The following is a 24,203-nucleotide window of genomic DNA, read 5'->3' on the forward strand; positions in this document are numbered from 1 at the left end:
ACACTTGTCTCACCCCTGGGAGCCACTGTTGATCTGTAAAATGTCCAAGGAGGAGGCAGTATAAGGCATTCAAACATACGTCTCAGCTGCCACAGTGTAAGTGCAGGACAGAGAATCATAAAGTGGTTTTCAGGGGAAAAACACTTAGGTGGAAAAGGTTTAACTTCTTTAGCAGAAGTAATCTTTTCTATAGTCTTGGCTTAATCATTCAGTGTTTCTGATGTAAATCACTCACAGTGATAAAAATATGATGATACCAAGTTTGTTTGGGATAAATGTGGGTGTGGCAGACTCTGCTTTCAGTTACACTGATCTTAGAGTAGCAGCCATGTTAGTCTGTATCTGCAAAAAGAACAGGAGTACTTGTGGCACCTTAGAGACTAACAAATTTATTTGAGCAAAAGCTTTGCTGTAGCTCACGAAAGCTTATGTTCAAATAAATTTGTTAGTCTCTAAGGTGCCACAAGTCCTCCTTTTCTAGTTACACTGATGTAAATCCAGAGTAACCCCATGGAGGTGCACTAAGACTGAAATCAGACACTGGTCTCCCTGCTGAAATGTTGGTAGAACACTATGAATAGCATTGCTTTAGCATGAGGAATTTAAGAGGGGCAGAGTGCATCTTAAACAGAGAAACTAGGAATGATCAGAATGCACAATCATATGTACAAAGTCTCTCCAGCTTAATAACACATTTTATCTTCAAAATAATACAGGAACCTGAGGCTCAAATTTGACAGAATTCCTTTCAGCCTTTTGCAAACCACTGAGTTCACTGGGTGTAAATCAGTGCTGAAGCCGGTTCCTAGGTCATCTCATTGGATAAATATGGGACTTGGGAGCCAGCTTAGCACTAAATGTTCTGTTCTGCTTATCTTATCTCTAGACTTGTGTTTTATAGTTTGCAAATAAATTCACACACAAACATTAAACCATTACTCAAGCAATTGTTTGGATATGGTAGTGATATGTTTTTAGTAACTTGTGGTCATGCAACTGGGTTATGGCAATGGGGTAGATGGGGAGACTATATTGCTCTCATTTACACAGCAGTCCTCAATGCTTCATAGCGGGAGATTGTATGGCTTCAATTTTCTGAGAAGAAGCAAAAGCCTGAATGGCAAATTTTAAGACTCAGAACCTTTTTGAATGCTTGTCACTTGTGTGTTCTTGTCCCACAGAAATTACCAGCCATAAAGGACTTTGAAAAGTTAAACCTCAACTTGGTTTGCTCCTCTTAAGAGAATGAAATAATATGCATAAATATAGCAGTTAATTTTTATGTTGTGTTTTAGTTTTAATGAAGCCAGGCTTCCTGATATAGTAGCAAGATGTGTGTGTGTGTGGGAGGGCTAGAGATGATATGACAGGGGCAGGAGGAAAGCAGTTCTAGAGAAGTACTCACTGAGAGCTGCTATTTAGGAGGTCTGCTGTTGTGAAGAGTTTACTGTCTGCCTACACTTCCAGCTGGGGGTGTGATTCCCAACATAAGGAGACAGGCTCAAGCTAGCTCTCATCAAGCTAGTGCACTAAAAATGGAATATAGCCACAGCAGCAAGACAGCAGGAGCAGCTAGCTCCCTGAGTGTATGTCTGTCTGAGATCCTGTACATGAGGAAGCTAGCCCCTAAGTCAGGGTTTCATCCTGCCTCCTATCACCGGTGTATCTAAGTGCTTTCTATGTAAAATTAATAGCAATAGTGAAGCCTCTAATGGACTTCATGGAGTTTTTGGAACTTCCCAGTTTTGCAGGTAAAAACACTGGTTGGGTTAGGTTTTGTTGTGGTTTGGTTTGGTTTGTAGCAGAGGTATTAGTAGAAGTTTAGTGATCAAAGGGAGTGAGTATTATAAGTGTCATTCTTATGGAGGACACTTAAGGCCTTCTGCTTCCCTGCTCCAAGAAACCACCAATAGGCCCCCTATATAAAAATACATTATATAGTTAACAATGTTAACAAAACTCGTATTTGATCTTTATAGTTTATAGCTGATCTGCTCAACAGTTTGCTTGAAAATATAACATGGTATTAAAATTTCTCATTGCAGAAAATAAACCAACACAGAATTTAATTCTTCTAAGAAATCAATGTAGAGACCTGTTTACATATGTTAAAGTTATGCACATCCCATATCTAGGGCATCTTCTGTGTGGGTTATTAAATGCACTATCAGCCTCCGCGTTCTATGGTTTCAAAGTTTACAATGCACCTAGGTTTAAACAGCTGAGCACTTTAACAAAGTATTTAGATGTAACCTTATGCAAACACCCTTATATTGTTATTGCATAACTTCCAGTGCAACAGTCCTACTTGGGTGTTTCTGCCATTCCCAAGATGTGTGTTCGGAGGTACAGTGATAGGAAAAGAATTTACCTGAATTCTGGGTATGCAGTATTGTGATATAGGACAAAGGATTGCATCGATATCAATATGTGCGTGGTTAATTTCCGTGTTTGGTTGTCCTATGCCTGAGCACACTGTAATACTGACAGAACTAAACAAGGATCCTGATTCAAGGAAAAGAACTTGTACTAGGGCTCAGTTAATATTTATTAGATAATTGTGGAGCACAATTTGTTTTGGAAAGGAGTGCACTGTTAATAAGCAACCGAGAAATGTGGGCTTGATAGCTGAACAGTTTGTCAGGAAACTAAGGGAGGTAGGTACTGGCCAGTTATATGTGCAAGACAATTTATCTCCAACTCTACAATTTTTTTTTTAAAATGTATCTGAGTCGCATGGTTTATTTAAACCCACTTCCTTTGTAGCTCTTAAGCAACAAATCCACTCCACTGCAGTGTAAGCTAGCTCAAATCTATTGGGATCAACTGATTGGTGCCTGCTTTTACACTGGGACTGAATTTAGCCCAGAGATACTCACATTGGGGCTTTTTTTCTGCAATGATCTCTGTGTGGGTAACCCCCTGCACCAAGGTGGAGTCTCATTGGCGCTCAATATGGGCACAGGGAACTACCTGTGCAGGATGGCTCAGTGGTTTGAGCATTGGCCTGCTAAGCCCAGGGTTGTGAGTTCAATCCTTGAGGGGGCTGTTTAAGGATCTGGAGCAAAAATTGGGGATTGGTCCTGCAGGGGGTTGGACTAGATGACCTCCTGAGGTCCCTTCTAACCATCTATGAAGGCTTATGTTTTTAATGTCTGGGGACAAATAACAATGAAACACAACTGAGGGCCTAATCCCGTCAGCAAGCCTACTGACTCAATGCAAGTCAAGTACCCATTAGAATCTATTTGGTTTATTTTCCTTAATTGCCACTGTTTCATGATATTCTGGTCACTGTTCCCACTGGCTTGTGCAGCATGCTGGGGGTGGGATATGCTGCTGCTGTGCATGTAAATACAGTTCATAACGCTTAAGGGTCTGAGAGAAGCCACAACTGTCCTTCATGTCAGGCAGGGGGTCAGCACAGGAGAGGGCTGGGGCCAGGGACCAGCTCCGAACTTGCGGCCAGCCACGTGGGAAGGGAAGCACAGAGCTATATAGGACAAAGGCGGTCTTCTCCTTCTGTGTTTGTACAGCGCCCAGCACAGGGTGGTCCTGAACTATGACTGGGCTCTTGGGTGATATTCCAGTACAAACTCATAATTAATAACATGGTCTGGGGGACACCCTCCCCATCTCTCTTTCCATACTTTCTTCAATCTTTCCCCTTCCTCTAGACCTCCCCCTCCCTCTTCTCCTCCCTTACCCTCCTCCTCCCCCCTTCTCTCCCTCCTTCTCCCCCCTCTTCTTCTTTCTGCTTCTGCCTCGCATCCTCTCACCTTACCCTCCCCTTTTCCCCTCCTCCTCTCCCTCATTCTTCTCCCCCCTTTACCATCCGCCCTTCCGCTCCCTCCTTTCCCTCCCCTGCCATTCATCCTCCTGGCCAGCGGGCAGTGCGCTGCGCGGAGGAAGCTTGTCCCGCGCCGCGCCCCGTCCCGTCCAGGGCGGAGCTGTGAGGGGGGCGGGAAGTGCCGGCTCGCCTCCGCTCCCGCTCCCCGGCTCTGCCGTGGCCATGTCATTCCGCCGGGCGCTGGCGCTGGCCGCCTGCGGGCTGGCCGGCGGCTCCGTGCTCTTCTCGGCCGTGGGCGTGGGCAAGCAGCCGGCCCGGGGCGCCGGGGGGGACGCGGAGACCCGGTCGGCGGGAGCTCCCGCCCCCGCCCCCGCCCCCGGGCTGCTGCTCCTGCCCCCCGCCGCCGCCTCCTGCCCCGCAGCGCCGGGCTGGGTGGAGCGAGCCGCCGGCGCGGGCGGCTCCTGGGACAGCAACTGGGACAGGTAGGAGCGAGCCGCGTCTGCCCGCAGGTGGGGCCGGGGCCTAGGGGGCTGGGCAGCGGGTCCCCACGCTGGGACCCAGCGAGCGGCCTCCAGGCTGCGCCCCGGGTTCCCCGTCACCGGGGCGACACGGGCTGCCGGCGGGCGGAGGGGTCCCTCAGTCCTCCCCACTGGGGGCGCTTTGATTCTTCCTTGTGGGGGGGATGCACATGGGGGAACCCAGGGTCCCTCCCGCTCCCTGTCGGGGGGAAAGGCCTTTCCTGCAGGAGGGGGCTGCCTGGCCCCAAATGGGCTCCCGTGGGGGAGGCGCGCACGCCCTGCCGCTTGTGGTTTTGTTAATGAGGAGAGAAGATGATTAGGGAGTCAGGACTCTCCTGAGTTCCAGTCCTGGTCCAGCTGCTGATTGGCTGCGGGCAAGTCACTTAATGTCTCGGTCCTTTAGTTTCCCAGTCTGAAAAGAGGAGGATTTGCCCCTGTTTGTAAAGTGTTCTGGGATGCTGGATAAAAGCTGCTGTGGGAGCGGGCCTGCCTTTCTAAATTGCTTCATCCTTAAATTACGTAAGTACCCTGGAAATGCAGCCACCCCTGGTGTATTGGGGTGCAAATAAACAGCACATTGCCTCTCCACTACCACCGCCACACCTAAACGACTTACACGTAGAAAAATAGCACACAAAAGGCATAATTACGTATGATAAATCTTTCAACTACTGCTGTCTACGCTCTCTATTTGATAGGTTTCAGAGTAGCAGCCCTGTTAGTCTGTATCCTCAAAAAGAAAAGGAGGACTCATGGCACCTTAGAGACTAACAAATTTATTTGAGCATAAGCTTTGGTGAGCTACAGCTCACTTCACTGGATGCATTTGACGATTCCCCTTCCTGATATAAGTTCATTACAATAACGAAAGTGAAATTATTGCAGGCCCCTGTGGGATGGACATAAATATAGGTCTACTGGGGGGCGTTTTAAGAGAACATGATATATAACCAACTTCATAACAGAGTGGGAGGAGAAATTAATAACTAATACCTAGACTCTTTGATCTCAAAGTACTCCACAGACTATATAGAGGGGTCTGCTCAGCTGCCATTGAGGTATAACTTTCTCTGTGGTGGAACTTTCTCTGTGGCAACTAATAGCTCTTAGCAGCACTGAACTATGCAACAATTTAAAACAGGAAGTGAATTCAGGTAATTGAAATTTCAGGAGGAACTGTAGGAAGGTAGAATTATCCGAAACTTAAATAAAGCTAAAATACTGAGGTTAATAATGTTAAGTAATTTGTGTCTTTATAGAGCCTAAATATTCTGTAGGAATACCTTCTTCATTTTTAATTTATGGAATTCATAGTCCTCTCTATGGTATAGACGTACACAAGTCATTTCTCCTTTTTGGCTCAGTAAATGTATCCTACTAATTCTTTGGAATAGGGAGACTGTGAAGTCCAAGTGTATGCAGTATCAGAAATTGCAGTAATTAGTCTGTTTGCATTATTCGGTTTTTATTAAATTAACCATTTTGTGTAAAAAATTATCTTAATATCTTGTATCATAAAAAGGCTTAATATATATAGGACTGAATCTATCAGAGTGCTTTTGTGGATAGTAAACTTTTGATTATGCAGATATCAAACATACTGTTTGGTTAATCTCTGCAACTGCAAATCAGATTTAGATTTTTTTTTCTTTAATTCTAATGAACTTAATTTGCCTGCCTCTCTAGGGGACTGACTATATTCAGCTAATGACTAATCATCTGTATTGTTCATTATAATAAATACTTTGCAGTTAAAATGGGCAAGTATAAGTATCAAGCTTGAGCTCATTGAGCTCCTGTCTGGTGTAATTATCTCCCCAGAGAGATTTGTATGCCAGACTCCAGTTTAATAAAACAAAATCCAAAGTAAAATCCTAGCAGGCTGTTTTGATTGTATAATGTGTTCGAATCAAAACATGAGGCATTATCCAATCTAATATGCCTAAAGATTGTGCTAGATAGATGTAATTTAAAAATCTCAAAGCAATGATGCATTTTGAAATAGTTATTTTTAGTTATCTTTGGGGTGTGTGTGTGTGTAGGTATGTGGCCAAATAGCGTATCTGACTATTTGTAGAATTCATGTGCTGATGAATCCACATGATTAATTACCCATATTTACTTCTGTGTGCAACTGAAGTTTATTTCTAGTACTTCAGTCAACCTTGCTCCTTTCACTAGCAATGTACTTAACTATATAACAACTGTAGCAGACTGAAATCAAACTTAATATGCCCACTAGTATGCCCTCTCTCTGACATGGAGGCCTACTTGCAGTGGGGAGGGTAGATCAATTTATTCCCAATCCATTCTTGGCTGCTGTATTCAGACCTGCATCACAAGGGCCAGTTATGAACTTTTTGTGATGAGGCCATTTGTTTACTGTGATGACTTTAGTTGACACCATACCAAATCACTTGACACAGACTACAGAGCAGCTACAGATGGTTACTCGGATTGCTAACTTGACTCTAGCCCTTGTGAATAGTAGCCAAAATTAGAGTACTATAGTAAACTATGCTCTGAAAGCAAACCATTTTAGACAACAACTAGAAGATTGGGCAATTGTGGGACTTAAAATCTATTTCTAAATGGACAAGCACTTGCAGAGGTTGTAATAACCACAAGTCTATCCTTCCTCTCTGTAAGTTAAGATGCTGAGCTCAGGAGATTCAGGTTCAGTTCCTAGATCTATCACAGACATCCTGGGTGACCTTGAGCAAGTGACTTATTGTCTGTTTTAGTTGCCCATCTGTAAAGTGAGTGTAATGCTTCTTTACTCCCACCCTTTGCCACTTTTAATAACGAAAAAGGTGAGTCACTTCCTGCTTCAAAGAGCTCACAATTTTTATGTACTGTACTTAGCACAAGCGGGTTTCTGATCTCACTTGAGCCCTCTAAGTGATACGAAAATAGTTGGGTTTTCAGTTGATCTCTCTACTGCTAGAGTGGGGGAATGACTTGTAGATTGCCACAAAAACATGTCGTTTTCAATATATGAGAGATCTGGATTATTTTTTGCAGTGTAGATGATACATCTATCAGGGCAGACACCATTTAGTGTAGTGATGGGTGACTAGCCAAGTTATATGTCACAAATTCACTTGAGCTGCTCTTTATACTACCTTTTCATTGTTTGATATACTACTCAAAGTTCTCTAACATAGCCATGTGATAGGACGTTTTCATTAGCTTGTGATGGTAGGAGGCTGGGCTCAGCAACCCTGCTTCTCATTTGTGGTTTGTTTTATGTTCCTAAAAGCTCATGCTTCAAGGGTTCAAATGGCCACGTGCAGGAGTCATGAAGGGATTTTTTTCCATCTCCAGTCTATTCTGTTTTTTTTTTTAATATCCTTCCTCTGAAGGATCAGGGATAGCCATGGCCAGAGATGGGACACTGGATGGAGAAGGCCAGAGCTCTCAGGTGTCAATGAGCATTCTCTCAGGTGCTTGGCTGACTGTTTTTTTTTCTCATGTGCTCAGAGTTTAACTATGTGAGGTCAGAAAGGAATTTCCCCCAGGTCAGGTTGGCAGTGATCTTAGTTGTTGGGGTTTTTTTTTGGCTTCCTCTGCAGTGTGTGGGTGCAGGTTACTTGCCAGGATTATCTGGAAGTATCTCAATCATTTCCCTATCATTGAGTGGGCTTTTGGCACTGGTGCACCTTGGTGCTGCCTATCTATGCTTGTGGCACATAATAGTCTAGTTTCCTGTTGGCTGGAGTACTTTGGTCTAGCTTCAATTGTTGAGTTTAGTGCTGGGTGGTGGTGGCCTGTGATATACAGGTCAGACCAGATGTCAATCTCTGTGACTCTAACTGGTAGTGCAGCCTTTTACTGTGGCTGTCCAAAAAGTGTATTTCTGAAATTAATTACAGCTAGAGCTGGCCGTAACCTATAGTTAAGGTTGCTAAATATACACGCACATAGCACACAATTGGTCAGTGCTTCTTGGAAAAGTTTACTTCTGCAAATTTGATTGCTCATTATCACATGCATAAATTAGGATGTCTACTGTGGGGAATAGAGAAACATAATTGCCACTTTTTTGGAGTTTAGTTTTTGAAGCTAGAAACTGCAGACTATGTAAGAACTAATGCAGATTAACTCCAATAAGCTTTTACATGAAAGTTGAAAACACTTCATCACACTAAGCATGGACTATTACTTTGGTTTAAATCTGGTTCTCTAAGAACTAAAGTGTCTAATTAAAATAAGACTGGCCTTATCTCTACTCCATATAGAATGTTACTTTTGTTATGTCACCCTAGAGAGCTTCTATTTAATGGAAAATGAGAATTAGAAATCTGTATGGAAAAAATCTAAGGAAAAATCTTATTTCAGAATTGTCGTACTTCAAGTTGTTTCCAGTAGCTTTGATTCAACTTCTTAAAGGCAGTGTGTGACTTGAAGTCGTCTTAGTGAGTACTGGAAATTTTTCTTTGAGTCTCTTAAGAATAACGTATTAATAAGTGAATCATCAGGAATTCTCCCCTTTAAAGATGCAACATGCAAGAGCAGTCAGAATAGATAATTGGTCTCAATGATCTCTAGATCTGGGGAGGTGAAGGGGTGAAAGGACAACTGTCTTTGAAACAGGAGCATGTGTCACTTAATCAGGCTGCAATTGAAAGTCTGAGCACTGTTACTTACACCTGCTAGAAAACCCCTGTCCAGTCAAATTTAGAAGACTTTTAGAAGAGAATGGCCCTGTTGCAGATTTAAATTTGTTGGTCTTTAGGTCTCTGAAGGAAAAAAAAAAAAAAAGTAAGTTCATAAAGGAACCCACTCAAGCTGCAAACTTCTAGGAGTAGTTTTAAAAATTTCCTATGCATCAAAACCTAAAGATTGGTTTAATACGGAAGTAGTGTTGAGCTAGACTATCTAGTTAGGATTTGTTCTTAAAATTACTGATATTTCTGTTGTTCCCTGAGGTATAAATTGCTTTGTAGTAATATATCAAAATTGCCCTGGGTTTTTCATTTGTGTATTTTTCACCACACTTGGTAGGATCAGCTTTCCAAGTATGAATTTTGACAGCCATCCTTGCAGACTTGTCTTACCCATGCATCTTTTATAAGACAGTTCACTAGTAGAACAAAAGTAGTCCTGTAAAATATATTATAGACATGAATCTTCCTTATGGGGCATGTTTTTTCTAATGTCTTACCGTTGGAGAAAAGGAAACAATTTCAGAAATCTCTCATCTTTTAAAAGCATATGAGGCTCATTCTTTATTTAGTAGAGTAGTGTGTTTATCAAATCAAAATATTGATCAAATGTTATTAAAGCTACTCATGGGGGCTGTTGACCGCAAAAATCACAGTTCAGTTAAGCAGCAACTCTCTGTGACCAGACTAATTTTATTCAGCCAGAGTCCAAGTACTATTCCTTATAAAAATGCATAAAACAAATACACAGATGTGTGTTAACTGGAGAAGCAAAATATGTAATGCACTGAAGAAATTGATTGTTCTTTGTGCTGTGGGATCAGGAGGAGGAGGATTACTTTGTGTGTGTTGAGACAGGGAGTAGTAGTAAAATGATTTATATGAGATGGAGATGATTACTGTGTGTCTGGTGGAGAAACAGAACCATGAGGGCTAATTTGTGGAAGATTTGGGCAAGGTTTATGGTGGTAGAGTGCAATGTTGGTATTGGCAGCAGGATAGCAATGGGGCTAATCTGTGTGAGCTGCAGGAGGGTTACTTTGTGCAGTGTGAGAGAATGAAAGAGGGAGGCTTAAAGCAGCTGTGTGGTAGGGGAGCGGGATCTAAATAGAGGATAAATAGATGCACTAAAACTAAGTTAAAAATAAGTGCTGTTGGAAGGGCCTGGGGCTGACTTAGTAAACTGAAAGCAGAAAGCTGTCTTCTAAGCTCATATTGTTTTCTGCTGGAAACAAGCAAATTGACGATAGCTGAGCACTTAGAGGAGAGGAAAGTGATCAGGAACAGTCAGCATGGATTCACCAAGGGCAAGTCATGCCTGACTAATCTAATTGCCTTTTGTGACGAGATAACTGGCTCTGTGGATGAGGGGAAAGCAGTGGACTGTTATTCCTTGACTTTAGCAAAGTTTTTGACACAGTCTCCCACAGTATTCTTGCCAGCAAGTTAAAGAAGTATGGGCTGGATGAATGGACTGTAAGGTGGATAGAAAGCTGGCTAGATCGTCAGGCTCAATGGGTAGTGATCAATGGCTCCATGTCTAGTTGGCAGGCAGTATCAAGCAGAGTGTCCCAACGGTCGGTCCTGGGGCCGATTTTATTCAGTATCTTCATTAATGATCTGGAGGATGGCGTGGATTGCACCCTCAGCAAGTTTGCAGATGTCACTAAACTGGGAGGAGAGGTAGATATGCTGGAGGGTAGGGATAGGATACAGAGGGCCCTAGACAAATTAGAGGATTGGGCCAAAAGAAATCTGATGAGGTTCAACAAGGACAAGTGCAGAGTCCTGCACTTAGGACGGAAGAATCCCATGCACCGCTACAGACTAGGGACCAAATGGCTAGGCAGCAGTTCTGCAAAAAGGATCTAGGGCTTACATTGGATGAGAAGCTGGATATGAGTCAACAGTGTGCCCTTGTTGCCAAGAAGGCCAATGGCATTTTGGGCTGTATAAGTAGGGGCATTGCCAGCAGATCGAGGGATGTGATCGTTCCCCTCTATTCGACATTGGTGAGGCCTCATCTGGAATACTGTGTCCAGTTTTGGGCCCCACACTACAAGAAGGATGTGGAAAAATTGGAAAGCGTCCAGCGGAGGGCAACAAAAATGATTAGGGGACTGGAACACATGGCTTATGAGGAGAGGCTGAGGGAACTGGGATTGTTTAATCTGCAGAAGAGAAGAATGAGGGGGGATTTGATAGCTGCTTTCAACTACCTGAAAGGGTGTTCCAAAGAAGATGGATCTAGACTGTTCTCAGTGGTAGCAGATGACAGAACAAGGAGTAATGGTCTCAAGTTGCAGTGGGGGAGGTTTAGGTTGGATGTTAGGAAAAACTTTTTCACTGGGAGGGTGTTAAAGCACTGGAATGGGTTACCTTGGGAGGTGGTGGAATCTCCTTCCTTTGAGGTTTTTAAGGTCAGGCTTGACAAAGCCCTGTCTGGGATGATTTAGTTGGGGATTGGTCCTGCTTTGAGCAGGGGGTTGGACTAGATGACCTCCTGAGGTCCCTTCCAACTCTGATATTCTATGAAGTAATTCTAAAATGGAGTATCTTTCAGCCTGTTCCTCCTGCTTCCCTATATCTGAATTTTGTTTTGATCTAGTTCACATCAGTAAAAGCCACCACTGCAGTGTTGAGGCTGTTTGGACAACAGGTTTGTTGACAGTCTCTGCAGAGAAGCAAAGAGCTGAATGGACCAGGATTACTGAACTTCCCTTTCACCCTTAAAGGTGGTTTCCAGGTTCAAGACTGAGGCACTTTGGTAAGGTTTTGAGGGAAGCTGGCTGTCTAGATCTCAGCACATCTTTCTGTCATCTTCAGTGAGTGTTAAATTTGCACAAACAGCCCCTCCCTCCTATAAATTAACAAGATTCAGAGGTGATAACTCTTCTAGTACTTGTGCAGGAATGGCTTTCCTGTGTAGCTGATATCTAGAACAGGTAGACATGCTGCTCATGATGTGAATAATATTAAACTAATGAACATAGATTGGCTAAACAGATACTATTATAGTGCATAGCTTAGCACACACAATGCTAAGGTGCCACAAGTCCTCCTTTTCTTAATGCTAATGCAGTTATAGCATACAGGTGATACAAATGCCCAAGTTTATTTGCCACTTTTACATCTTTACAGATCCACGGGAATATTGGACTTCAAGCAGTAGCTTAATGATTCTGCCAATGCTGAAATGTGAAACTATGTTAGCATATTTCTGTAAATATTCTTTCCAGAATGCAGTCAAGATACAGAGGACCTAAAACTAGGAGAGTAAGAAAATTCAGGGTTGAGACTATATCTGTTCTCTAAAGATTTTCATATAATGCTGTATACAAGGGTTCATGAGAACTATTCTTTGCCTGCCCCTAGAACCCCATGCGGGACTACTTTTTAAATCCCTCTCCTGTCCCATCCCGCAATACCCAGTTTTGCTCCCGCATTGTTTCTTGTATTTTTATCATGCTCCCACCTGTAAATCCCACAAGAGAGAGAGATTTCCCCATGCTACTAATCCCCCTCCCACCCCCCAAAAAGGTCCGTTAATATAGTCTATATATAAATAGAATTCAGACACAATTTTTACCACTAAAAGAATTAAAAAAACTTGCTTAAATCATGTAAAAAATACTTTAACTCCTGTTACAATAGACCTCAGATATTTCTATCCCTTGCTCAAATTTGTTTTAAAACCTTTATTTTTTAAAAAAAAGATTGTTTTTCTGCAAATTACTGCACTCTGTTTGGTTTCAGAGTAACAGCCGTGTTAGTCTGTATTCGCAAAAAGAAAAGGAGTACTTGTGGCACCTTAGAGACTAACCAATTTATTTGAGCATGAGCTTTCATGAGCTACAGCTCACTTCATCGGATGCATACCGTGGAAACTGCAGCAGACTTTATATACACACAGAGATCATGAAACAATACCTCCTCCCACCCCACTGTCCTGCTGGTAATAGCTTATCTAAAGTGATCATCAAGTTGGGACATTTCCAGCACAAATCCAGGTTTTCTCACCCTCCACCCCCCCCCACACAAACTCACTCTCCTGCTGGTAATAGCCCATCCAAAGTGACAACTCTCTACACAATGTGCATGATAATCAAGGTGGGCCATTTCCTGCACAAATCCAGGTTCTCTCATCCCCTCACCCCCCTCCAAAAAACACACACACACAGACTCACTATCCTGCTGGTAATAGCTCATCCAAAGTGACCACTCTCCCTACAATGTGCATGATAATCAAGGTGGGCCATTTCCAGCACACATCCAGGTTTTCTCACCCCCCCACTCCCATACACACACAAACTCACTCTCCTGCTGGTAATAGCTCATCCAAAGTGACCACTCTCCCTACAATGGGGTGGGAGGAGGTATTGTTTCATGATCTCTGTGTGTATATAAAGTCTGCTGCAGTTTCCACGGTATGCATCCGATGAAGTGAGCTGTAGCTCACGAAAGCTCATGCTCAAATAAATTGGTTAGTCTCTAAGGTGCCACAAGTACTCCTTTTCTTTCTGTTTGGTTTGGGTTTTTTTGACCATCCAATCCTGCATGCATCAAAGTACATTTTACTTGCTCTCGCTATTATGGCAATAGGTCCTGCAAGATCCCAGTCCCACTGTAGGCTCTACCTGCACCTTTGTACCTGGTTTATGCAGGGGGATTCAGTCAGTGGTGGTTCTTCCATATGTAAGTACTGCAGTGACATCCAATGTGTTGCACTACTAAGAAGTGGGTTAGTGTATGCTCAACTGTGAATTTCCTGTATACCTGAATAGTACTCTGAACACTAATTGAGCCATATGTCTAATTATGTCTTAATTTAGTACAGTAGCATATCAAAGAAAAGGTAAACATAGAGTAGGATGCAAGAAATATTTTTAGCTGGTGTAGAGAATCAGTTGTTGACACGTGCTTAACCAGTGCTTCTAGCAAACAAGAACAAAGAATTAAATGTCTATACAAACACAGGTTATGATTTTGTTTTCCTGATACAGGTACCTGATATGTACCAGCATATTCTTGGCAATCCTGTTTCACTGGCTAGAAGCTAAATGAACAAGAAGGGTTTTTTCTTTCCTTCTAGAAATGTAGATCTGTTCTGTGTTAATCAAATATAAGGCAAAAATTGACGTTATGCTGTCTGGAACTAGCATTGTCTGAGTTTTCCTAGTTAATTGATTCAATCTGTGAGTCCTGTTTCTGAATGTGTTGCTCCGCCATACCTACTGTTCATAATTTTAGTTCACTAAATAGATGGATAATACAACAGTTTGAATCAGATCTCCCACTCTAATGAATTTCAGAATCAAGTAGGGAATAGGGTGTTGCAAGATTGGACAGGTAAAATTAAGATTTTGCTGAATATTCCATTCAGATTTCTTTTTCTCTACGCATAAAATACCATCTAACTTGACATTCACACTCCAGTGGAAACCCAAGGGTAACTACTCAATAGGCAAGAGTAAAATTAATAATCAGATATTTCAAAGATGCTCTCGCTTATGCTCCTCTCCTCCAAACTAACAGAATGTAACTTGGATGTACTTTAATATATGCCATAAAGTACTACTGGGGGAATTCTGCACCACTGCGCAGAATTCATATCCCCCACAGATTTCTTTGCTTCCCCACAGAAAAATGACTTTATGACAGGGAAACAAAGGGAAACTGAAAGAGCAGTCACACACCACTCCCTAGCTGTGCAGGTACATCATTTCAGGCACCTGGGCGGAGAGGTAAATCACTGCGGGGTTGGGGATGCTGCAGCCAGTGGCTCCTACCCTGAGCCGGGATCAGCTGCTAGTCTCAGCCAGGCTGGAGGCAGGAAAGGACAGGACTTCCTATTCCTTTGCAAGAAGTGGCTGGGGCTGTGTCATACCCACCCCCAGAAACCTCCCCCAGCTGCAGGAAGCTCAGCATCCTCCACTGCTTCCTACCTCCATCACTCCTCAGCTGTGGGGGAGGGGTCACTATACAGGGAGCTGCTCCCCCAGCCTCCCAACCCCTGTGCATTTGGACCTCCCACACCCAGACACCCCTGCCAAGCCTCACCTGGTACATCCAGAACCCCCCTAGCCCTCCATACCTAAACCCCACCACACTGAATCTCAACCCCTACCTCCAGACTCCCATCCCTGCACCCAAACCACGCCCTACCCCTTGCACTGTGAGCCCCCACATCCAGGCCCCCATGCCAGTGACCACCAACTAGCTGCACCCAGATCCCCCCTACTAAGCCCCACTTTTCCAACACCCAGACCCCCACACCCTTCCCTTGAGCCCCAACTACCTTCATCTGGAAGCCCCCTGCCTCTGCACCTGGAACCTCCCCCAACAAGCTTCTGTGCATCCAGGTCCCCCACACCTAGATTGTCCCACACAGAATCCTCTCACCCCCACCTGGATCCCTGCACACTGAGCTCCTCCCCACTTGGATCCTGCCTGGTTGAGCCTGTCTGCCCCACACCTGGTGCGCCTGGCGCAGAGGGGCAGGGCCCCAAGGAGTTTCTGGGGCAGGCCCAGGCCTTGTGCTGTGTCAGGGTCGGGTGCAGCCTTACTACTGAATCCATGTCCCTGGGGTGGGGGAACTGCAGGGTGATCTCCCACCTTCGTACAGCCAGTGGCCTGTGCTCCCCACACCCGTGCTGGAGCCTCTGCATTTATTTATTGACAAATAAAACTTGCAGAATTTTAAAATATTGTGTGCAGAATTTTTAATTTTTTGGTGCAGAATGCCCTCAGGAGTAATAGTCTGTCAAAGCATGCCTGAATCCCTTACTAGTGTTTATAGGGATTTTTTCCCGCTGAGAACTAAATTACAACTATACTATATTCTGACTAATAGGTAGCATGAGTCTCAGGTAGGTGGGTGGTGCTAGCTTGGCTTCAGCTAGATAGGGTGTAAAACTCGAATGTGTTGTATATGGGTTTTTGGGGTATTTCAGAGAAGAGTTAAATGTTTGATAAAAACTTTTGCTAACATAATTGGGGGAAAAAATCTTTAGATCCTCCAAATACTGAAATCAATTGAGGCGGGAGTCCCTGTTTGTAACATTTTCGTCTGCCACATATAAAAATGACTTGTTTTAATATTTTTAGACGTGAGCCACTGGCTCTTATCAACCGGAAAAAGAAAAATGAAGAGACTGGGGAAGAAGAGCTTGCTTCCCGCCTAGATCACTGCAAAGCAAAAGCTACCAGACATATATTCCTTATCCGCCATTCTCAGTACAACTTGGATGGCCGGATTGATAAAGACAGAACTCTGACACAACTGGGTATGTGCGACTAGGACCCTACTTGATTGTGCAGCTTCATAGAGAAAGAGGTTCTTTGTCTGTCACTAATCTCATACGTTAACGCAACCAGTTCTGCTCTGGATCCTATTGCCAACTTCCTACTTAGGATGTTGGATCCTTTGAACATATATAGGCCAAAATAAGTTTGTCGTGTCGTCCCCCCCCCCCCCCCATCCTATAAATAAAATGCATGTTTAGGCATATATCAAACATGCTGCCACCTGTGCAGTAATCATGCTTCAGCGCTTCGTACTGGTTTCCTTTGAGACTTTGAGCTAAACTTTCACAGCAGATTTTTTTAAAATTTCCCTTGGCTGAAATTTTGAGTTAAATTCAAGACCCAGGATGACTATTCTGGATTCTAAAGTCTTGGAAATGGGTTTCTATATGGGATTTTATTATGCAGGCCACACCTTTTGACTCTGGTGATGAAAATAACTAAATGGCGTTTCATGTAGCTGTTAACTAGATTTTTTTTCTCTGGCTTTCTTGTGTGTCTTTTCAGTTGGAGTGCTCGTAGTTAGAGAATCATTATATATGCTCCTTGCTTCATCCTTATCTCTAATGAGGCTTCAGGGAATTACATTAATAAACCCCCATTTGTTGAGATGAGATGAGACAATCTGTTTGTATACTGATACCTAAATTAATCTGTACTTGGCTAATGCATATGTCTGGATATCAAAAACTGTAAGTAGCACTGACTAGAATTCTGTAGCTGTTTAATTTAAAAAAGAGTGGTAAACATCTTTGGTGTTTTTATACCCTTTTTCCCTGAAAGGGCAAGAATTTTCTGTATGTGATGCTGCTTCAGTTGCTGAAAACATGGTACCAGATGTTAATCTGGATGCTTTCTGAGTTTTAATTTGCATGCTCAAGAGCAAATTTGATTAAAGGTGTGAATATATTAAATACACATCTGATGAGACAATAACAGTGGTTAGAATAGCAGATTCCTGGCTTATATTCTTGGCTCTGCAATTGTCTGGTCATATGTCTCCTTCAACCATCTACCCTTCTATCCATCTATGCTTATTTAAGATTTTAAATACCCTGGGATAGTAGGTAAAAACTTATTCTCATCTTATAAGTAACATCTGAGGAAGCTCAATTAGTGGATAATGCATGTTTCCTTCCAAGCTAACATATCTGCAGCCTTTGTTTCAAGCAGGACTACCAGACATGCACACAATTCTCCTTCTTCTGCATTCCTAGAATGTAGGGGTGGTAGAAAGTGACTGGCAAATTGAAGACCTAGCTACAGTAACAGCTATTTGCATGGGCCCAGTGAGGAAGTGGTTCACCTTGTGGGATTTAAAAAGCAAGGACCGTGGCTAATGGGTGAGGTCCTCTCTTCAGTGCTTCCCATTGAAGTAGAGAATCAGAAACTAAAAGAACTGGATCTGGCCTAACCAACAGAAATCCCTTCCAGCCTGTGTAATGTGAATTGGAGCTTGGCAACTAGCAAGCCTGGTCTCTTGGTGGTGATGCTGCTAAAAGCATTGACTGCTGGAAGGAAGGATGCATTACTTACCATCAGGGCTGGCATAGAAGGATGATTTGTTAAATATAAAGAGCAAAATATCAGCAATTTATTATATAGCTAATCTCACTCTTAAGGTCGTGAGCAGGCAGAGCTGACTGGGCGCAGGCTGGCAAGTTTGGGGTTGAAATTTGATACAATTATCCACTCCTCTATGACCAGAGCAATGGAAACAACCGACATCATCAGCAAGCATCTTCCAGGTAAGTGGGGTTTGATAGCATAATGCTGTCTTATGATTGCTTCTTTTGCACCTTTTGACATGTAGTGTTCAGTTGAAGTGTAGCCATATCCTAGACCACTGTACACTTTGTAAATTAACTTTTTAATTTAAAAATGAAATAGTCATAAAGATGAAGTAGAAATGAAGCTGCAATTTAAAGAGTGAGCTGACCCCTCTGAGTGGTCGATACCTGAATGTATTACTGTGTAGGAGACATTGGCAGTTTGCTCTTTGTACTTTCAGAATGTTTAGGAGGAGAGGCTGGAATAGTTAGCTTGTAACCAAGAATGCTTACTGACTGCCACAGACCTGCGTCTGGAAGTGCAACTCTGCTGAAAGGGAGAGAATGCTAATGATCATTTCTACAAGAGCTGTTGGAATTAATACAGGACAGTGTTGTGACTGGGTTAGCCACTCTTGTATGGAAAGTGTGTACTGGTTGCTGCTGTGTGCAGTGCTTGTCACTTTAAATTAAAGGAGGAGGAGGAGGTGGTAGCATACTGAAAGGGTGATGGATAAAGATAGCAGCTGTTCTGAGGTGTGGTTTCACTCCTGCCTGTAGATGGTGGTAAGGATTCTTGGGTTAGGTTGATGGCAAGAGAGCCCAGATGAATTCTAATGCCTCATGTTGAAATGTGTGAACAAAAAAACCCCACAGTGATCACAGACAACCTGACATACCTTATTGGTTTTAAAAGTAAGTCCATCTTGGAATACTGACTGGTAGGCATGGCTCATTCAAAAGAGAGAGAAGGGAAGAGGAATGGAATTTGAACTAATCTTATTAGCAGTCTATGGATGTAGAACAGTCTAAGCAGAACAAAGACTTCCCTTCAGTCTAAGGGAGGTTATATTACAGGGAGGTACACTTTTTAACTATATGCATTAAGATGGGTGGTTTTCCACATGTAGGCAAATCTTTGTTGACCTGAACCTTAATTGTCTGAGGGCTGCAAGAATTCATGTCTCAGTTGGTAGACAAATGATTAAAGATTATACTAAAATAATAATTTTCTAGCAGACTAAACCACCACATATATGAGGTTTCAGATTCACAACATAATAAATGCAGCTCTTCAAAATGCATTAGTGTTCAAGGCTACATTAGTGTTCAGGGTGTTCCTGGATCAAATTCTTTGGCTTCAGGGATGAACTTGGCTCCATAGGTAACTAAGCATGTTAAGTTTGGAGAGCCTCACTTGCAATCCCTGATGGGAAGTCAAGAAGACTGTAATGTTTGGACTTAATTTTTTGGCTGTAACTTGAAAGTTTCTTTGCATATAAAGACTATGAAAAAATGCACAACTTGCAGTAAATGTAAAAGGACTTTCTTACTGACTGAAATTATGTGGTTGGTCTGTTTGTGAACTGGCCTATAAAGTGGCTTTTACTTCACTTTCTGAATGTGTACTTCATTTCCAGGGGTCAAAAAAGTTAGTACTGACCTGCTAAGAGAAGGAGCTCCTATAGAACCAGTCCCTCCAGTATCTCACTGGAAACCAGAAGCTGTGGTAAGTTTGTATTTTTTATATATATAAATAATCTGCATAGTCCAGTCTTTAATTAACTGGTTTGTTTGTTTGTAGGCTGTATGTCCTAGGCCTTGGATCACTCCATACCTTTTACCTGTCCTATATTTTAAAATATTTGGTCATAACTTTAAATTCCCCATAGTAACCTGGCAGTGTTCTGTTCGCCGCTTGGCCAGGTTTGAGGCTAAGCTATTTTTCCCTAAAGGAATTATAACTGTCTAAGGCTATGGCTACACTAGAGAGCTTACAGCGGCACTGGAAAGGTCTCTATTGTCGCTGCTCTGAGCTGATGGGGGGGGGGGGAGCGCGCTTTCCTGTTGGCTTAATTACTCCAGCTCCTGAGAGTGACGGTAGTTATGTTGGAGGGAGAAGCTCTACTGCTGACATAGCGCTGTCCACACCAGTGCTTATGTTGCCATAAATTATGTCAGTCAGGAGGGTGGCTAATTCACACCCAGGAGCGACATAATTTATGTCAGCTTGAGCAGTAGTGTAGCCATAGCCAAAATCAGCACCCCTTTTGAAGGTGCACGTAGCTTCATGGCTGGTTTGATCTGTTTCAGTGTCTACTTACAAACTCTCTTGTCATCAGCAGTATTATGAAGATGGGGCTCGTATTGAGGCTGCTTTCCGAAACTATATTCATAGGGCTGATGCAAAACAGGAAGAGGACAGCTATGAGATTTTTGTTTGCCATGCCAATGTGATCCGCTACATAGTTTGCAGGTAATTTATGAGGGACCAAATACCCACCTGCACATTTAAATGTCAAACCTTTAACCTTTTTAAATTGGGTTAGTGCACTGCACTGTCTCTAGTCCATTACAGCTAGGAAATCAGTTAACAGGTTTGAAGTGACTGGAGGGGATGAGTGCCTGGTTCTCTGAGCAGCTGTGCTTACAACACATGATCAGAAGATTAATCTACAGATATGAAAAAGGGATTTTAAAATAATTTTGAACATCCACACTGAATTAATAATGAGAGACTAGTACAGAGTACTGAGAATTGGGACTGATTTTCTAGGTTTTATATTAACATCAGATCATTAACGCTGTCCTAGTTTTTGGCACAACTCAGGTGTGGACTGCTATCAAGAGAAACTTGGACAAATACAAAATGTTTGTAGAGTAATAGAAAGTTTAACTTTATGCAGGCCTCGGTGGTATGCAGGTATTTTGAGGTGGCTTTTAGTTGGACTCAAGCTTGATTACATGCATACCCAGTGGTTCATATTGCCTTAAAACAGAACTAGCACCTTTGTGTCAGCAGTTCAGGATTCCTGCAGCTAAATAAATTTATTTCCCAAAAGCATTTAATGTCAATGGGGGGAAAAAACCCTTACCGCTAGGGCAGCAAGGTGGCTCAGGAACTGGGGAGGGATAGTGTTAGGTCTTTACCCAGCTACCATTCGTCTCTACAGGCTCTGGCCTAACAAATTATTTGCCTTGTGAGCAGGACAGTTGCCATTCACTAGCAACAAAGCATTCATGCTATTCTATTCTAGTAAGCAGATACTCTGTTAAAACCATAGATCTGTGTTTCTCTGCTGTGAGCTATATTAGTGTGCCCTCTTTGGTGCTTTAAAAACTCTAGTACTTATTGGCAAGGTAAACAGTGCTATTTCTCCTTGTTGAAGAAAGCTGAGGTTAGAGCCAGACTACTTTTCTGCACAAAGGGGATTATATCCTGTCATCTTCATTGACTTCCTATGCACCTATGACTCCAGTTCACTCTCCTGCCTGGTTTCCTAAAGTTCTCAGTGGACTTGCTCACCCCATCTCATGTCCTTCTCACTGTGAACCTCCAGGTCATAACCTTCCCTAACCACCAATTCTCTGCAGCTGAGGACTCCCCTTCAATTATGCTGTGGCTCCCCTTCACTCCATTCCCTCCCTGCTTTCCCCACCTCTCTACGTCTAGTTTAAAATTAGTTTGACTACCGCAGCAGAACATTTTTGCACTCTGTGGGAAGCCACAGTATAAAATAATACTTTTTAATTGGTGTTGATGTTTGTGGCCACTAATGGTTTGAGCTGCAGCAGTCAAAGCTATAGTCTTACTCTGGCATAGTATTCTAATACTGTCTCCAGGTGTTGTGCTATAATTTAATGTGCCAAGTTCAGTTAGTAATTGTGGGAGTAAACTATCCTATTAGAGCTGGGAAAGGACTGCTAAACAAGAGCCTCTACATCAAGTGCATGATATAGTTTGTCGATCAGCTGCTTTTCCTCTGAGAACCTTTCTTTTCAAGGAGTGTAACCACAATACCAAAGTTGAAAACTTCTACACTAGGGCAGCTGTCATCTTGTTTTATTAGGTTACTCAAAGCTCTCCTGGCAACAGGTTTTTTTAAGCTTTCCATGTCCAATCTACATTAATCTGTTGCACTCTTTTATAAAAGCCTGCTGGAGTGGCCACTGATTAACAAAGCCATATATGCTTTCATGTTAACTTTGAACACACAATATCAACTTTTCAAAGACAGCAATAGGCAGAGATTCTGCATGTGAGCTGCTTGGTATACAACAGTGGTTCTCAAACTTTTTTGTATGGTAGACCCCTTTCACCTAGCAAGCCTCTGAGTGAGACCTCCCTTATAAATTACTTTTAATATTTAGCACTACTATAAATGCTGGAGGCTGACAGCTTCACTGGGGTGGTTCTGTTCTAGATAGAAGAAAAGATAGACAATAGTTCTGTCAGATGCATGCTATTCTTCACATATGCTTGTGGAGTAAACCATACACTAATTGCTTTCTCTTTTCATAGAGCATTACAGTTCCCCCCAGAAGGCTGGCTTCGGATGTCCCTTAATAATGGCAGTATAACCCACTTGGTGATCCGTCCTAGTGGAAGAGTGGCACTTAGAACACTTGGAGACACAGGATTCATGCCTCCAGATAAAATCACACGCACCTGAGTCTGCAGGTGATGGCCATGTGGGAGCTGCTTCTAGTCTCTCTGCACTAGTACATCCAACTACTGTACCACTAAATTTCTATTTGTAATATCAGGGTATGATGGTATTTTAAAATTGTACTTTAATCCCCTCTGCCTCCTTTGCATACTCATGTCTGCTTTTCAGTCCCAAAAAGAAGACTTTACATTTCTTCAGAGTTCTATGGACTTGTATCACTTCATAAAATGAAGAGCGACACCTCCCTGCTCTGAGATGTGGAGTGGGAAAAGACTGGTGAAAGGATATTTGTGCTCAGCCATTTGAGAGCATCACTTGCCTGTAAAGTGAAAATTACTCTTCCTTGTTGAGCTTTTGGTGAACTGATTCCTTTACTATAGAGGGGTATGACTATTCATGCTTTCCCCTGTTGAAGTTATGTACATGTAGGTGTTTAGCAGACACAAGGCATACTGAAATGAGGAGAGAAGTATAGAGTTGTGGTGTTACGTTGGAGTGTGACTTTAATGCTTCCTGTCTTGAATGTTCATTCCCCTATTCTGAAAAATATTTCTTGCCTTGCACAATGGCAGAAGTCTTTTTGTATCTACAGAAGCAGCTAGAAGCCAGAAATTTCCTACCCCTCTTACTCCAGAAGGAAAGTAAATGTTAAGACAGACTTTCCCCATAAGCCACACTACCTTGTCCTGATGTCTGAATGGGGCTGGTGGCAGTATCAAATTGGTCAGGTAGTAGAGGGCTGCGCAAGTGCTTGGCTTATGCAGGTAAGCTTTAAGAACTAACAAAAACTCCCTACTTGATGCTGTTAATGCCCATGTACCTTTTGACACTCCAACCATGAGTAGTAAGTTTGGGCAAAAACTCTGGTGCTATATGAGTTAAGAGGTGAAAGAGCAAATAAGTGGGAAGGAAGTTACTGCTAATCATGTTAACAACATTTTCTTCAGGAAAAGTTTGTCATGTTAGGTACTCACCTTTCCCTTGTCAGAACAAATATGAAGTTTTAATCATGAGAAATAGTGCCTAGCAACATGAGCAGTTAAAACCCTGAACTCTTTCCAGGCTGTTTGATCCAACTGCAAGAGACAGATAGCTTAGTTTAGTGAAACAGGTTACTAAAGAACATAAAACTTTGTATATGGAAAAGGGGGTGGGGGGGAAATTGTCTCCAGCAATCACTACAAGAAATTGGAATAATTTTGTCTATCAACTTTTTAAAATATTTGAATAAAAATTTAAGTGGTCTCTTTGTGTACCTTTCAGTATAGCAATCACCACATTTTGGAACACCCACTGCAAGCCCTAAGAAGGGAAGTGTATTGGTGATGAACTGAAGCATGACATTTCTGCATTTTAAAAAGACTACACCAACATCATTGGCTCATGATCTCATACCCTTATAATTGTTCAAAAGCAACTCTATGCCTGAAACCAATACATACAGGATAGATGGGCATCTTGAAAATCCCCCACTGTATAATCAGTAGCAGTGTCTAATGCTGAATATTTTGTGCACTTTATTCCAGCACATTACATACAGTATTGAAAGAACCATAAATACGTGCAGGGTGGAAGGCAAGAACACATACAACACATTGTTTGCACATGTACAGAAATCAGCATTTGTATTGGCACTAAGGCATAAAACAAAATTAAGCTGGCAATAGCCCTATTTAGAGAGTACAGATTTTGTACCATTAAAA

General features: G+C 42.5%; 1 protein-coding gene across 2 annotated transcripts; it reads left to right on the top strand.

Moving 5' to 3' along the window:
* The first annotated feature begins 3,933 nt into the window (after window positions 1–3,933).
* On the top strand, window positions 3,934–22,684 carry PGAM5 (PGAM family member 5, mitochondrial serine/threonine protein phosphatase). 2 transcript variants are annotated; one of them, XM_084648886.1, is made up of 6 exons: window positions 3,934–4,272; window positions 16,083–16,261; window positions 17,903–18,028; window positions 19,471–19,559; window positions 20,173–20,306; window positions 22,353–22,684. In XM_084648886.1, exons 1-6 carry the CDS (start codon window positions 4,013–4,015, stop codon window positions 22,501–22,503), a joined length of 939 nt encoding a protein of 312 aa, XP_084505012.1. In that variant the 5' UTR covers window positions 3,934–4,012; the 3' UTR covers window positions 22,504–22,684. The 2 variants fall into 2 exon arrangements, with proteins under 2 accessions (XP_084505012.1, XP_084505013.1); XM_084648887.1 differs by having other exon boundaries at window positions 3,936–4,272; window positions 20,176–20,306.
* Window positions 22,685–24,203: the final 1,519 nt, after the last annotated feature.

This window comes from Lepidochelys olivacea (assembly GCF_965140295.1).
Source record: "Lepidochelys olivacea isolate rLepOli2 genome assembly, chromosome: 15".
Classification (NCBI taxonomy): domain Eukaryota; kingdom Metazoa; phylum Chordata; order Testudines; family Cheloniidae; genus Lepidochelys; species Lepidochelys olivacea.

Bases quoted from the DNA above. Each gene is read 5' to 3' on its own strand.
- PGAM5 (XM_084648886.1), top strand. From the start codon at position 4,013: ATGTCATTCCGCCGGGCGCTGGCGCTGGCCGCCTGCGGGCTGGCCGGC. The intron at 4,273-16,082 runs GTAGGAGCGAGC...TAATATTTTTAG, and splicing joins TGGGACAGCAACTGGGACAG to ACGTGAGCCACTGGCTCTTA. The intron at 19,560-20,172 runs GTAAGTTTGTAT...TCTTGTCATCAG, and splicing joins ACTGGAAACCAGAAGCTGTG to CAGTATTATGAAGATGGGGC.